Here is a 15,730-nt window from a genome sequence, read left to right as displayed (position 1 = left end):
TATGTGATCAGCCTCGAATAAAAACCCTGGACACTGAGTCCCTAATGAGCTTCCCTAGTAGAATACATTTCACATGAGTTGTCACAACCCCTCTCTGGGGGAATTAAGCACGTCTTTTGTGACTCCGCTGGAGTCTGGAAGCATGTGCCTGGTTTTCCTTGGGCTTTACTCCATTCTTCCCTTTTCTGACTTTGCTTTGTATCTTTTTGCTGTAATAAACCATACCTGTGAGTGGGATTGTATGCAGGTGGCCTTGGGGACCCTTGGTACAATCAGTGACCCCCTATGAAAGGAAAAAGAAAGGAGCAGGATTGAAAACAGGAAGAAGTTGAGTTGTGATTTGGGTTGACAAACCCTCAGCAGTCTGGGTGATTTTCATCTATCAAATTTGCCTTACTTTTTTTATAATCATCATCATAATAGTAATAATAATTATTATTATCTCTTATTACACAAATAATACATACTCATTGTAGAAATATTAGAAAACAAGCATAAAGAAGGCAACCTCATCAAGAAATTACATTCAAATAAAATTCTGGAGGATTTTCTTTATAATTTACACATGCATATGTATATACGCACATTATTTTTAGTGAAATGGAGATTATACTGTGTGTATTTCTTTGCAAAGTTACATTACTGTATAAGACTTTTTATATATTATTAGAAATGTATTCAAATATCTTCTTTTAAATGTTAAGATATTCAGAACTATAGGGAAAAGGGGGAAATCTTAAAAAGCACCCAGAAAAGAAAAACAGATTCTTCTAAAAGGTCATCAGGCACACTTCTGTCAGAAGACAGTAGAATGGCACCATCAACATTTTGAGGGAAAGCTATTTTAGCCATGAATTATGTAGCCAGCCATACTATCAAACTGAGAACTAAGTGACAGCATTGCCAGATGTGAGAAAAGAGCATCTTCTCTAAACAAACTTACTTGAGAATAAATAGATACTTAGGATACTTCATCAAAATAAAAAAGAATTATCCAAGAAAAAGGAAGAAATGGGATCCAAGAAACAGTTTTTCTTCAATGAGTAATGCTGTGACAATATAGAAGGCAGTGGAGAAAAAGAAAAAGCTCTCTATGATACCAGAAAACCTAGAAAGTAGCCAGGTCTGATTAAATCAGAAAGTCAGAAAACGCTGGGAATGATGACTTTAAGAAAAAGTAAATTTGACTCTCTGTAACAGATAGTATTATTAAGAACATGGGTGTATGCTAGGAAGAAAAAAGATAGGCCATGAAAAACTTCAGGAAAAACAAAAAGTCACACAAGGAAGTGCTAATTCACACTGAAGCAAACTAAAAATGTAGCCTGATTTGGAATAATTGATAAAGTGTGAGAAAAGGGACTGAATTAGGAACACACTCCTTTGAGGAGCAGATATTTAGTGTCACAGGATTGGATCCAATTACTCTACTGTGCAGTGAGCAAATTTTGCCTAATCATAATAATATTGTCTTTTAAAATTTGTAGTTGCTGGGATTAACCTATAAACAATAATCAGGATTGAATTCTGGTTGCAGAACAAAATATATATTCTGTAAACCTAAAAAATGCTGGAAGGCAGAAGCAGGGAAGGAGGGGTGGGGGTAAATGTGGCCCACTAATCTCACCAGTCAGAAGACAAGAGATTTTCTCTAAATATAATACCGTAAAAATTGGGGTTTAATTATTTAATCTAAAGTTATAGAGGGTAGCGGGAAGGTGAGGGTGCCATGGGTTCTTCCTCTGGCCTCTCCAAAATTCTACCTGTGATTCTCAGAAAATGTCACGGATCCCTAGTGCTTCCTTCGGATTATCATGTTTTTGATTTGGGAACCTAACATTCTTGAGTGTTTGTGATGTGCTAGGCTTGCGGCTGGATGGTGCTATTGTGTGCAAATCACCATGCCTCAGGTCTTTGACAGGCTTGTCATGCACTGAGGAAATTCAGGCTCAGAGAGGACCAGCGAGGGCCTCCAGGCAGCCAGCTGGTAGCTGGCAGAGCGGGACTCATATGCATGTGAGTCCCCTGGCTCCCTGCTTGGTCTGCTCTGACACTCGATCATCTGTGTGGCCTAGGAGACATGCGGTCTGACCACGCATGAATCCTGCTCTTCTCTTGTCTCCACAGGTTCTGCCACACCATGGCCTCCACGCAGCAGGGTTCTTCATTGCCTTCCTCCTCTCCCTTGTGCTGACCTGGGCTGCCCTCTTCCTCATGGTTCGCTATCAGTGTCTGAAGGGAAACATGCTCACCAGACATCGGGTGAGTCTTCCCTGAGGGTGGTTTGGAAGGTGGTGAATGTGAGGTTGAAGTTCATCCCCCAGTTCTGTGGGTCTCAGCCCTGGATCCCCATCAGCATTGCTGAGGGAGCTGTGCACAAAAACCCATGCCCAGGGCCCACCTCCGAAACTGATGTTTGTCCTGGGATGCATCCCCATCATTCTTTTTTTTTCTTAAGAGCCAGGGTCTTGCTGTGCTGCCCAGGCTGAGTCCAGTGGCGATTCATAGGCACAATCACAGAACACTACAACTTGGAACTCCTGGGCTTAAACAATCCTCCTGCTTCAGCCTTCCAGGTAGCTGGGACTGCAGCTACACACCAACATGCCTGGTTTAGTCATTTTTAAAACTTCTAACCAGCAACCAGGTGGGAGAACCACTGCAGCCATTACCCCATACAAAGCCCATCACCCACACGCAGCCTGTCACCCACATGCATCCCATTACCCCACGGGCATCCCATCACCCACATGCATCCCGTCACCCACACGCATCCCGTCACCCCACATGCATCCCGTCACCCACACGCACCCCATCACCCACACACACCCCATCACCCACACGCAGCCCGTCACCCACACGCACCCCATCACCCACACGTACCCCATCACCCACACGCAGCCCATTACCTGAGAGTAGAATTCCCATTCAAGTAGCTTATGCGGGAAGTGATCCCAGGACAAAAGGGGAGGGGGTGGGAAGTGAGGCAGAAAGGGAAGGTGTCTGGTAAAGGGTGTGTTTCATCAGGGACCTGGGCCCTGATGGGCTTAGTCCTGCCCAGGGGCTCTGGAGGCTGGAAATTCCACCCCAGCCTGGGTGAGGAGCCTGTTGTTCATTTTGTCCCTGCTTCTTGGAGGAGAGGATTGTCGTTTCAAAATGAGGTCAGCCCACAGTCTCCTTGGCAGGCAAAAGTGAGAAGAAAAACGCGTCCCATCTAATCAGACCTTGTACTGATTCTCCCAAAGCTGTTATCAATCAGAAGAACTAAACGCACCCTGCTGCTTTGATGTTGGAGCAGGATTCATTTTCCAGAGATTAAGGCAGATCATGAGAACTGCACAGAGGAAAGCAAGAGTATGAATTTGATTGAAGGCCTGAAGACCCTTGCAGTACTTTTTTCCTGGCATCACAGAATGAACTCTTCTCACATTTTTCTTTATTTTTTTGCCAGCATAGTGGTGGTCAGTGGTCTGCACTAAAACAGAAGGCAGCCTTCAGAGTTGGATTGGGGTCAAAAATCAACCAGGCTCTTTTGAGCTGTGTGACCTTCAATAACGTTATTTTACTTCTGTGAGCCTCAGTTTTCCTATTTGTAAAGTGGGGGCACCAGCACTGCGTTGTTGTAACAGCTTCATGATAACACAAAGAAAGCACTGAAAATAATATCTGGCACAGGGACAAGAATTGTTAAAGGTTAGCTATAGCTATGCATTTTTGCAGAGTTAATGATATTGGAGACAAAAGAGATATCTCTTATCCAATCAGAGGGTTGGGCTTATTTATCTCTAATGTCACTTCCAGCTCACAATCCTATATTCTTTCTTTGTTTCTTTATTTTTTTGAGACAGAGTCTCACTCTGTCGCCCAGGCTGGAGTGCAGTGGCGCAATCTCGGCTCACTGCAGCTTCCGTCTCCTGGGTTCAAGTGGTTCTCCTGCCTTAGCTTCCTGAGTAGCTGGGATTACAGGTGCCTGCCACCACGCCTGGCTAATTTTTGTATTTTTAGTAGAGACAGGGTTTCACCGTGTTGGCCAGGCTGGTGTCAAACTCCTAACCTCAAGTGATCCATCCACCTCAGCCTCCCAAAGTGCTGGGATTACAGGCGTGAGCCACCACGCCCCGCTCAATCCTATATTCCGATTAGAAACTAGCCAGATCTCTGATGTCAAGGTCCATCATACCTGTTGTGAGGTTTCCTCTACCTGATAATGATAAAGATGATGATAGTGAAATAGTTTATAGGTCTTACAGGTTGAAAAGTTCTTTCTGTCCATTGTTCCACTTTACCCACACAACATCCTCATGCAGGGCTAGTAGAATTACGATCCCATTTCTTTGCAGAGAAAACGGAGGCTCAGGGACATTCGCAAAAGCTTGTCTGGGTTTACTGTGGTCACAGTGGTGGGGCTGATTGGGTGCTCAGACTGCAGACCCCTGGCCTTCCCTCCTGGCTTTCTCAGCACATGGAATTCACGAGAAGGCCCAATCAATTATTATTTCTGCAATTCTCCTGAAGGTTTGGCAGTATGAGAGCAAGCTGGAACCCTTGCCGTTCACCTCAGCTGATGGCGTGAATGAGGACCTTTCCCTTAATGACCAAATGATAGACATTCTGTCTTCCGAGGACCCTGGGAGCATGCTTCAAGCCTTAGAAGAGTAAGAATTCTAAATCCCATTATACTTACACACATGTGATGAATGTTTTAACGACAGTGACATAAGGCCAAACACTGAGTATATTTCATTCATTCAGTTAATCATTCGTCACTCTGTAGTCATAATTCAACAACTGCTATGCACTGAATGTTTGGCATCTGGGAAAAGAGGTGTAGAAGACATACTTCCTGCTCTAAGGAAGTCTGATCTAGTAGGAAAGACTGAAACATAAACAGAAGTGACCACAGAATTGGGTGACCACCATGCTAATGGGAAGGTCAGGGCTGGCAGAGCACAGAAGAGGAAGTAATTACTTCTGAGAAAGTCACAGAAATGCTTCCTGGAGGAGGTGGCATTGAACTAATTATTTCAATAATTGTTGAATAATTATTGAATAATAATTATTATTTTAATTATATTTAATATTATATTATATTTATATTTAATATCAATATAAATATAATTAATATATTATATTTATTTTAATATAATTAATATAAATATATTTAAATATAAAAATATTAATATATATTATATTTATATTAATATTATATTTAATATATTAATAATACTAATTATTATTGAATAATTATTGAATAATTAGTTTATTCAATAAACTATTGAACTAATAAAAATTTTTAATTTATTTTTAACTTTTAAGTTTAGGGATATGCGTGTAGGTTTGTTATATAGGTAAACTCGTGTTACAGGGGGTTTGTTGTACAGATTATTTCATCATCCAGGTATTAAGTCTAGTACTCATTAGTTAAGAGGGAGAGAATCTGAATTGATTCTGAAAGCTTATGAAGAAGCTTTCCAAGTTGATTAAGCGTGGAAACGATTTTCAGACAGAGGAAAGAAAGGGCAGATGTAAGGACATGAAAGGAGCAAGGTGCGTTTGGTGAGATGTCAGTAGCCAAGTGTGGCTGATGTGCAGATTGGGGTATTGAGTATAGAAAATAAAGAAGAGGCAGCAGGGGAGAGAGGCCAGACCAGGTGATGTGAGTGTGTACTGAACTGAATGCAGTTCTTCTTATGTAGTTAATGAATATTAACATCATACTCCCTATGTGCAATAGCAGATAGTGCCAGACATTGTTTAAGAACTTTACAGAACTAACTCATATAATCCTGTTAACCAGCCCATGAAGTAGGTATTGCTCTCTGTAACATCTTATGGATGAGAACTTGAGAGAGGTTAAGTAACTTGCCCAAGGGCATATACTAGTAAATGATAGGATCAGGTTTTAAACTCAGGTCATCTGCTCCATGGTCCAGGCTCTTAATCATTGCCCAAGATTTCTCCTGGATGGACACATGGGTCACAGTCTAATAGGTAACCTTAACTAGATGAGGTTCATCAACATGGCCTTGTCGTTCCTTCTTTCCTTTCATCAGATATTTAAGATGACTTCTTTATGTTTTCTTTAATTTTCCGTTTTTTTGATCAAAAATCTCAATCTTATTTTTTTATTTACTCTCAAACAAAATTATTTTGAAGTCTGACTGAAGACGTTATTATCTGTACCCTCGTTCTGTGTCTGTTATCTAGAGTACCACTCAGTTTTTGATCATATTTTCTTGTCTCATATCTCTGTGTATTTTTGATTATGTGATAGACATTGTATAGGACATTGAGAAGACAATCTGAGGACGAGGGTGATGTTATCTTCTTCTAAGTGGCTAGCAACATAATTATGGATTATATTAATCCAGTCAGAGATTGAGATCATTCAAAGCTGGGCTTCATTTCTCCCAGATCAAATTCTTATTTGGTTATATCTGATGCTTTTTATTTTAACATTCTTTGCTTTCTTGGTAGACTGCTGATGATTAATAATGGGGCCAAATGTGAACCCTTCAAATTGGATTCCATTTACAGAAAGTTTTTTTATTCTAGATTAAAGATGTGTGGCTTTCTGCCCACTCACTACCCACTGGAGGGTAATTTGTGTGAATTTGGAATCATCGAGATGACAATAAACTGTAATGCCTTATGTTTTCAGATAAAATACCTTATGTTTATGTCACATTTAGAAATGTGCACCCCCCTTATTTAATTTGGTGCTCATGTCACGCCCCTTATTTAATTTGGTACCGCTTTTTGGTATGGCATCTTATTTTCAGTGTTTGATAGTTGAAGCAGCTGAGGCTCAGCTAGGCTGAGAGGTTTACCCACAGTGATACATCTGGTGAGTGAAGAATGGGACTTGAGCTTCCTCACAATTTAGGCTCAGGCACATTTATATTTTACAGACATTCTCTGAGCCTAGTTTTCTCATCTCTCAAATGGGGAACCCATAACCTAGAGCCTTTTGATACTGTCATGTGTAATGATGTGAAAGAGACTTGTGATGGGGATGCATCCTTATGGTGATAGCTGCCTGTGAGCCCTGGTCAGATTAGCAGACCCTAAAGAGAAGTGGTCAGGGCGATTAGCCCTTCCTTGAGTCTTTCTCAAGAGAATTGAAAGTGTACTGAAAATGGGAGACCTGGGAAGCAAAACTGAGCGCTTCCTGATCCTGTCTCCCTGGGTCCAGGAAATGGTGTCCTGTGACACAAAGAGGTAGATCCTAGGTAGAACCAGAAACAGCTCTGCCTCATCCTTTTCAGGAGCAACTACTTACTGGCCTGAGAGAAGAGCTCTGCTAGGTCTGACTCATGCCACTTTGTGAGCTCAATGACTGTTCTCAGAAGAAAGGGACTCTCCTCTTTTTTGAATGGGTGCTCCTTCCTCACGGAGTGCCTGGTGAAGAGCCAGGCCTGGAGCCTCGTAAGTGCAGGGCTGACCTTGCACCAAGAGGGGAGTCAGGGCTTGTTAATCCATTTCTGGGTGCCAGAGTTGTATGGCTTGGTTAATTAAGCCTTGTGCAGCCATCCAGATGCCGTTCTTCATTTTCACTTAATTCCCTAATCAGAATGGCAAGGATTACAAATTAAAATTTGCCACCTTGTCTGAAGTAGTAGGAAGAAATGGACGAGCAATGGGAGACGAAGTTATTGGCAGAGGTTCATAAATGTCACTTATTATATTAAGTGATGTGAGCAGCTAATTATCAAATGATTTCAGAGCTAAAAGTCTGTTTTCTTACAAAACATGAAAATGAAAAGTAGAGTGAAATGTTTTGGATCATGCAATCAGCACCTGGATATTTAATTTGCAAGTATGTGGTACTCTATAACCTTCCGACTAAAGTAATTAGTACTTTAAAAGAGGAAAGTATTAATCCTCCTGTTTTTGTTTTTTATTCAAAAAGTGATGGGGCGTAAGAAGCTGAGTCTTTCTTTATCCCTACATTATATGAAATTATAAGCAGCTGCTGCAGTTTGCCAGTCCTGATGCTTGAGTACAATAGGAATGTTGAAGTTTATAATGATTTTGTTCTTGCACCTCTGGAATTACATATTCATTTCTCTTGGGAGCTTGTCTTATTTTGCCTGAAGAGTGTTTAGCATTGATTATCAAGCATGCACGGAGAGTGTTCAGCTTGTGAGCTAAATTCATTCCTCTCTTCCTCTCCCCCAGCTTCCCATCCTCCCTCCCGTCCCAACATTCAATATTTATTGAACTCCAATTCAGTTTCAGGCATTGTGGTTGGACACTAGTTTTAAGAACCCAGTCTTTTTTTTTTTTTTTTCAATTATAGCATTGCCAATTACTTTTAATCTTTCCATCTTGCTCTGTGGTCCTGCTTAGATGCTCCCAGAAAGAAAATGTCACTCAGAATGGCAGGAGCTTAGTATGTGTGGAAATCTGTGATACACTCCCCGCTAAAAATAGCATTTTTCTCTGGCAAATCAGTTATCCCATTTGTAATTCTAACATGAAGCTTAGCTGGGATTCGAAATATGCCATTAGGTGACTTGATTGCCCCCTCATTTCAAGCCCCATGAGAGCTGTAACTTTGCTCTATCCTGCCGAGTTATTTTTGACAAAGAGCATTTCCGAGGTGTGCGTGGTGGTTTATCTTTTACATTGCTTATTCATAGGCTGTCTCTTACAGAGGGGATTTGAGGAAGGAATATTTCCTTTGATTTTTATCAGGCTCCTTGACTGTGGTTATAATGGAGGTGGACTCAGTCTCAGCACATGCTGGGACCAGGAGGAGGGAGGAACTGGGCAGGACTGGCTGGTCCTGGAAGCTTCTAGGGGCATGGAGTGCTGAGCATGTTTTAGCTCCAGCCTTACTCTGGGCCTGACCACTGCCACACACTTCTCGCCTGCGATCTTATTTAATTCTCACAACTCTCTCGTTTTAGACCAGGAAGCTGGGGTTCAGAAAGGTTTATTGGTTTTTCCCTAAGGTCACACAGGTAGTAATGGATTTGGCTTAGGCCTGAGTGTTTTCAATCTTTTCTTCTATTGACCGAACAGCTTTTTAAAAAGACTGAGCTTAGATTTTTTTCAGAGTCAAAGAACATAAGACAAAAAAAGAAGTTCAGATCTATGTGTGTTTCGTCTATTATTAGAATGAGCTTAGGACTCTTTCCGGATGCTACCAACATTGCCTCTAAACTGTCTCGAAATTGTGTTTGTACAAAGTAAGTGTTCCATGAGTATTTGTCGAATTGAGGTTTTTGAATATGTGTGTTTAGTAGTTTTTTATGTGCCAACCATATGGTGTATTTTTACAACTACTACTCTTTTTATTCTTTGTAAACACTTTAGAGAAATGATTTTGTTCCTCATCTCTAAAAACTTGAAGCCCAGGGAAGTTAAACAACTCATCCAAGGTTCTTTGTTTGCTTGTTCTTTGATTCGGTTGCCGGTTCATGCATGCAGTACTTTTTAAAAAGTAATTAATGGATTGATGAATCCAACAGATTCTTGCTGAGGGCTCCTTCTGTATCATGCACTGTGGTAGATCCAAGACTCTTGTTTGCTGGACACTAGCAAGTAAGAGTCTTGGTTTTTGTCGTTATAGAGCGTACACAAGCAAACACAACCCTGTGCACTGGTAACTCTTTGATTCTACACTATGGTCAGAGCTATGAAGGGGCAAGGGGCTCTGTTAAAGAATCTTGGAGAGGATGCTTCTAATGGAGGCTTGTTAAGCTGAGAGCTGGCGATGAGCGTTTTGGAGTGGGCAGCAAGCACAGGAGGTGGGAAGGGATGTGGACATTTGAGGACCCAAAAGAGGACCAGGCCAGGGTGGGAGGTGTAGAGGGCACAGAGATTGAAGAGTCATCAGAGCCAGTGAGGGGCCTTCCCTAAAGCAGCACTGCCTCCATTCTTTATCCTGAAATTCTAATTTTCTTCACAACACTCAAGGCTGCCGGAAACTACCTTTTTTTTTTCTTTTTCAAATTAATGTTGTTGTATTTCATCTTATCCACCTGAGCAGTAAGTTCTGTGAGTGCAGGGACCTTCTGTCTTGCTTGCTGATTCATCCCCAGTGCCTCCAACAGTGCCTGGCACGGTAGGTGCCTCTACACAATGGTGTTCTTGGTGGAAAGTTCCCTGCAGAGAAAATTTGAGGCTATAACGTACATGATAGCAAAGATTAGGATGAGGTGCAGCATTACTCAAACCAGAAGACAACACAACATGTTTCCAGATGTGATGTGGCTCTTCAGGCTACCCAGCTTCCTCCAAGGATGTCCTGTGGCTGGGACACTCTTGCAGGGAGATTCTGTTTGATGGAAGGACTGGAGAGGAGTTGGGCCATCATCTGTCATGTTAGGAAGGACGGCAGAGTCCGTGTAGATGCAGCAGATATGTGGCTTTTGGGGGGAACATGGGATGAACCTGTCAGATGCTTCTCAATGAAGTTCAAGGTGAGGACAGCAGGGGAGGAAAAGGTGGGAATGTAAAAAGTGTGAAGCAGTCCTGACCACGGGGAAGTGGCTTACTAGAGAAACCCAGACTTGCTGAGCAGCATGGAGTGCCCGTGTGAGGCTGGTGGGCCTCACTGCCTAGACGAGGTGCCTTCCCCTGCAGTGGTCTCAGTGGTCTGGATGGAAGCATGGAGGCCCGTGGCGGGCAGGGCATAGAGCCCAGTGGTTAAAACCCAGGCCTGACTGCTAGAGTTGAGTCCCAGTTCTGCCACTTACCGTGTTGGTGACTCCACTTGCCTTACCTATACAATGGGATGCAGTGCTGACCTCATCCTGGTACCGGGACCAGAGCTGGCCTGGAGAGCTTTTCCAGGTGAGAGGGAGAGGGATAGGGACTTAGCTGTATTCGTATCCTGTGGCTGTTGTAACAAATTACTGTAACTTCGGTTTCATGCAACAGAAACTCACCGTGTCACTGTTCTGGAGGCCAGAGTCCCAAATCAGTTTCTCTGGGCTGAAATCAAGGTATCAGCAGGGCCATGCTCCCTTCAAAGGCTCTGGGAGGGTTGTTCCTGTCTCTTCCAGCTTCTGGGGCTTCCAAGGCTGCAGCACTTCTTGGCTTGTGGCCAACTTACTTCCGTCTCTGCCTGCACGTGACCTCCCCTTCTTCTGTGTGTGTGAAATCTCCCTCTGCGCTCTCTTAGGAGGCCACTTGGGACTGGGTTTAGGGCTCACTGGATAATCCAGCATGGTCTCCTCGTGTCAAGATCCTTCACTTAATTATATCTGCAAAGGCCCTTTTCCCTTCGAAGGTCACATTTCCAGGTTCCAGGAATTAGGGCTGGAAATCTTTGGGTGGAAGTGATCGCAACATCTCAAGAGGATGAGGAAGGAAGTGGAGACTTGAGGGACCTCGAGAAGAAGTGAAAGGAGGGGGTCAGTGAGTTAGAGGACTCGATGGGGTGTGTCAGAGAATGGTTTATGGAATGTTCCTGAGGAGCTGAGGGGTCTTCCTAGACACTGGCGTGCTGGGAACGGTTACCTCTCCATCAGCAATGGTTGGTCCAGGGCTCAAACCCAGGTCTTCTGACTCCAAGGCCAGGACATCCTCTGGTGCTTCCTGGCTGTTTGTGGACCATTTGGTGGAGATTCTTAGGTCATGCAGGAGGAGACTCACAAAGAGGGAAGAGCCTAAGGTCTGAGGGAAGCAGCTCTTCTGAGACTACAGTGCAGCTCGCCTACCTCACCCACTTCCCTCAGGAATAGGGATACATGCGGTTCCTTGCACATGGCAGATGCTCATGAAATAGTTCTGGAATTGAACCATCTCACTTCATGACCTGTTGTGAGATATTCCACTGGAGATCCTTGTGGGGTGGTGGTCAGTTTTACGAGGCCCATAAATAATGCCCCTCTCTTTCCCTTCCAAGTTCTAAGCTATTTTGAAACTGTCCTCCCTCCCTCCCTCCCTGTCTTCTGCCCTCCCTCCCTTCCTTCCTTCTCTTCCTTCCATTTTTTTTTTACATGTGGATTAAGTATTTGGTCCATGCCAGGGGCTGTGTGTGCGTGCTCTGCCTCTGAGGCTCTCAGCACAGTCTGTGATATGCGAGTTGTGTCTGTTGCCCATATCAAACCCTGTCCCTTGGGTGTTGCAGGCCTGGCGGTACCAGGTGAACCTCAACCAGCATGTCTGGGCTGGGTCTAAAGGGCCATTAAGACTTGTCAGAATGTGCGTGGGGCATTTCCAGCAGAGGGAACGTGTGCCAGAGGAGAGACTGCAGGAGGCTGGACACACGGGTGGTGGCGGGGAAGAGGCCTTGGTCTCTGAAAGAGGGTCCTCATGGACCCTTGAATCCCTCCTCACTCCAGCCCCATGATACGGATAACCTGTGTCTAGGCCCCTCTACCTTTCTGGAAGGATCAGTATCAGAGTTCACCTGGAGCACCAGATGGTTGGCAGGAGCAAAGGTCAGCTAAGGTGGACAGCAGCCCTGTCCTCAAACCTGATCCTTGCTTCTGGATTTCCTGAGAGGTGGCAGGTTCCTGCGCAGCACCCGACATGACGGGGTTCTTATGGGGTTTGTAAAGGGGTCACTGGAGAGCAGAGCAGAGGGAATGCCTGCTGGGTTCCCACGGCAACTCTCGCTGTCATCTTCCAGCAAGGTGAGGATTTCTTGAGGAGTTGTGTCTGACAAACACCTTCTGTTCTCTTGGCAAGTGTTGACTGTGCTCTCCTTCAGCGCTAGGCACGATGTAGGCTGGGTGCCGGGGAGGAAGCCAAGAAAAGCAGGGAGCCTCTCAATACCCACTGTCTGCAGGAAGAGAGGACTCGTGCCGAGAAGCATGGTGCAGGGTACAGCGCAAGGTGAAACCAGCATTGCAGTGGCAGCTTCCACCCAACCTGTGACACTCAACATGTTTCTCACTCTGTTCCCAACTGCTCGTTCTGCTTAGTTATGGCCATAGGGGCCCGACTCAACAACAGAGTGGTCTCCTTCAGTGGCCTGGAAGTGTGTCCTTACACCCCTGGACGTGGATTAACCATGCATGGATTAACCATGCACACCCAGGCCAAGCCTATGTTCCATAGGATTCTCCTCACTCCAGGCACAGTGTGGAATTCAGAAAACATCAGCAAAACTCCAGCCACCCCCACAGTGATGCCCCTGGGCTGCTGGCCTGCACTGCCGTTGCCCACCAAGGATTGGAGGAAACCCTTGGAAACACAAGGAAAGGGCAGGTGAGCAGAGTCGCCTTAGGGAACGGAGAAGCTGACTGCTAGGTTGAAACCTCAAGAATGTAAATGCAAGGGAGAGGCGTCTCCAGTGAGAGGTCCCCTCTGGCACTGTGGATTCCAGAACCCAGAGAAATTCATGTGTGACCTCCTTCTTCTCTAAAAGAGGAGCTTCTGAGAGACCCCTCAAAAACTGCCATCTCTGCCGCGGGGCCTTTCCTGGACTCCAGGGCTGACTCCAGGCCTCACTCCAGGCCTCCTCTTCTCCCTATAGGATATATAGGCTGTTTTCAACCTCTTTTTTTTTTGAGACGGAGTCTCACTCTGTCACTCAGCCTGGAGTGCAGTGGCACAATCTTGGCTCACTGCAACATCCGCCTCCTAGGTTCAAGTGATTCTCCTGCCTCAGCCTTCTGAGTAGCTGGGATTACAGGCGCCCGCCACCACGCCCAGCTAATTTTTGTATTTTTAGTAGAGACGGGGTTTCACCATGTTAGCCAGGCTGGTGTCGAACTCCTTACCTCAGGTGATCCGCCTGCCTCAGCCTCCCAAAGTGCTGGGATTACAGGCATGAACCACCATGCCCGGCCTGTTTTCAGCCTCTCGTTTCAAGTTCCCATTGCAGCTCCAGATTCTTGGCATCTCAGCGCTGAAGAGAGGGTGGGCCTCGTTTGTAACATGCACGCATTAAGGAGTCCAGCTCTACTTTTTGTTTACGTAATAGATTATTTTTTAGAACAGTTTTAGATTTATAGAAACATTGAGAGAAGAATACAGAGAGTTCCCATACCTCCCAGACCCAGTTTCCCTTAGTACTCATGTCTTGTATTAGCATGCTACATTTGTTACAGTGAATGATCCAATATTGATACATTATTATTAGCTAAAGTTCACAGTCTGTTCAGATTTCCCTAGTTTTTACCAAATGCCCCTTTTCTGTCCAGAGGAAAAGACTTTTTACCGTGGCCTTACCTTTCTTAGGGGAAAGAGTATTGTCCCAGCTCATGAGTTAAGAGCTAACCTGAAGATAAAGCAGTTTACACCTTCCCAGGAAAACAGAATCTTAGAATCTGGATACTGCAAAGGATCTTAGTAGTCATCTGGCCCAAATTCTTGGCCAGAGCAGGACTAGTCACTGGTATGCCTAATAGATGGCCAACCCATTTCTACTTGGATGTTGTCATGGATGGAGAGGGACTGCAGTCCCTTCAGGGTTGCTGTCATGGGTGGAATTGTGTCCCTCACAAAGCTATGTTGAAGTCATAACTCCTTGGACAGTGAGTGTAACCTTATTTGGAAGTATAATCTTTGCAGTTGTAACCTCACTAAGGTGAGGCTATTAGGGTGGGCCTTGATCCAACGTGACTGGTATATTCATAAGAAGAGGGACATCTGGACGTAGACACAGGAGGGACCCCATGTGAAGAGAGGCACACGCTGAAATGATGCAGCTGCAAGCTAAGGAACACCAACGGTTGCTGGCAACACCGAGCTGGCATGGAACGGATCCTCCCTCACAGCCTGCAGGAGGAACCATCCCTGCCAATGCCTTGAGTTTGGACTGTTGGCCTCCAGAACTGTGAGGGAATAAATGTTTGTTGTTCTAAGCCATCCAGCTGATGGTACTTGGCTACATAGGAAAGTACCCTAGGAAACAAATACATCTCCCTAAGCCACACCTTCTGAACCAGGACCTGAGAGCAGGCCTGGGGAGCTGCATTTCATATCTTCAAATCATTCTGGTCATTCTGATGCTTAATAGTTTGAGAACTTCTGCAGGACAGCAGAGTACCCCAATGATGCATCCTCTAGTTGGTTCTGAGGTGAGTCACAGGAATCCTCATCTAAGTCTGCAGACCCTCCCTGCCATCTCCCTCACCCTGGGGTTTTTATCCACCAGCAGCTCCAAGCCCTTGCCGGCTGGAGGATGCTCCTGAGGACCTTAACTTCCCGGCACAGCTGCCTACCATTTGCGTGAGCTGACACCTTCGTCTCGGCCTTCTGGTCTCTGAGCTGTGAAGTGACATTTCTGTTGGTTGAAGCCACCCACTTTGTGTTACTTTGTTACAGCAGCCACAGGAAACACATGCAGTTCTCCATCTCAGTGCTGGGAAGCTGACAGTCCCCGGAGGGTGCGTCTGTCCTTAACCGGAAATCCATTTATACAGTGTCACATGTGGTAAACATGGTGTTTACTACAAACAAGCGGCTGAATTGCGTTGCCATCCTGACGCAGCCTCTCCTCACCTCCACACTGGTCCCTGCTTGGGACTTCCCTCTCCCTCCTGGAGCTCTCCACCTCTTACCACCTCATCACCAGCACCTGAGTCCCAGCCATTGCTATTTCTTTCTTGGCCTCTGCCACCAACTTCACGTCCATCCCTAACCGTCCAGTCCATTCACACACCAGCCACAGGCACCTTTTCAGTGAACTCGGTTGGGTCACATGTGCTGAAAAGCCTTCGCCAACTTCCCCCTGTTCCCTGGTAAAACTCAAATCCCCACCATGGCCTGCAAGGCTCCGTGTCAGATGCCTAAGGCTGTTTAGCCTGGATTGGTGATA

General features: G+C 45.0%; 1 protein-coding gene and 1 long non-coding RNA gene across 18 annotated transcripts in view; one reads left to right on the top strand and one right to left on the bottom strand.

The window, feature by feature from the left end:
- Window positions 1-15,730, top strand: part of EVC2 (EvC ciliary complex subunit 2) — a 147,957-nt gene that overhangs the window by 42,052 nt on the left and 90,175 nt on the right. For all 17 annotated transcript variants that reach the window (XR_010156413.1, XR_010156409.1, XR_010156411.1 and 14 more), the window contains 2 exons: window positions 2,128-2,262; window positions 4,516-4,655. Coding sequence is in view for 12 of the 17 variants with exons in the window: in XM_001155613.4 (XP_001155613.2) it covers window positions 2,128-2,262; window positions 4,516-4,655 (275 nt within the window). In the remaining 5 variants the exon portion in view is untranslated. The remainder of the gene's footprint in view (window positions 1-2,127; window positions 2,263-4,515; window positions 4,656-15,730) is intronic.
- LOC134809856 (uncharacterized) lies at window positions 9,960-14,355 on the bottom strand. The gene is made up of 4 exons (XR_010156414.1): window positions 14,140-14,355; window positions 13,689-13,816; window positions 10,902-13,435; window positions 9,960-10,379 (listed from the first exon to the last, which is right to left on the bottom strand). It is a non-coding gene; the product is annotated as an uncharacterized LOC134809856 (long non-coding RNA).

Source organism: Pan troglodytes, chromosome 3 (genome assembly GCF_028858775.2).
Source record: "Pan troglodytes isolate AG18354 chromosome 3, NHGRI_mPanTro3-v2.0_pri, whole genome shotgun sequence".
NCBI lineage: Eukaryota > Metazoa > Chordata > Mammalia > Primates > Hominidae > Pan > Pan troglodytes.
This window is presented reverse-complemented; position numbering and strand designations above follow the sequence as displayed.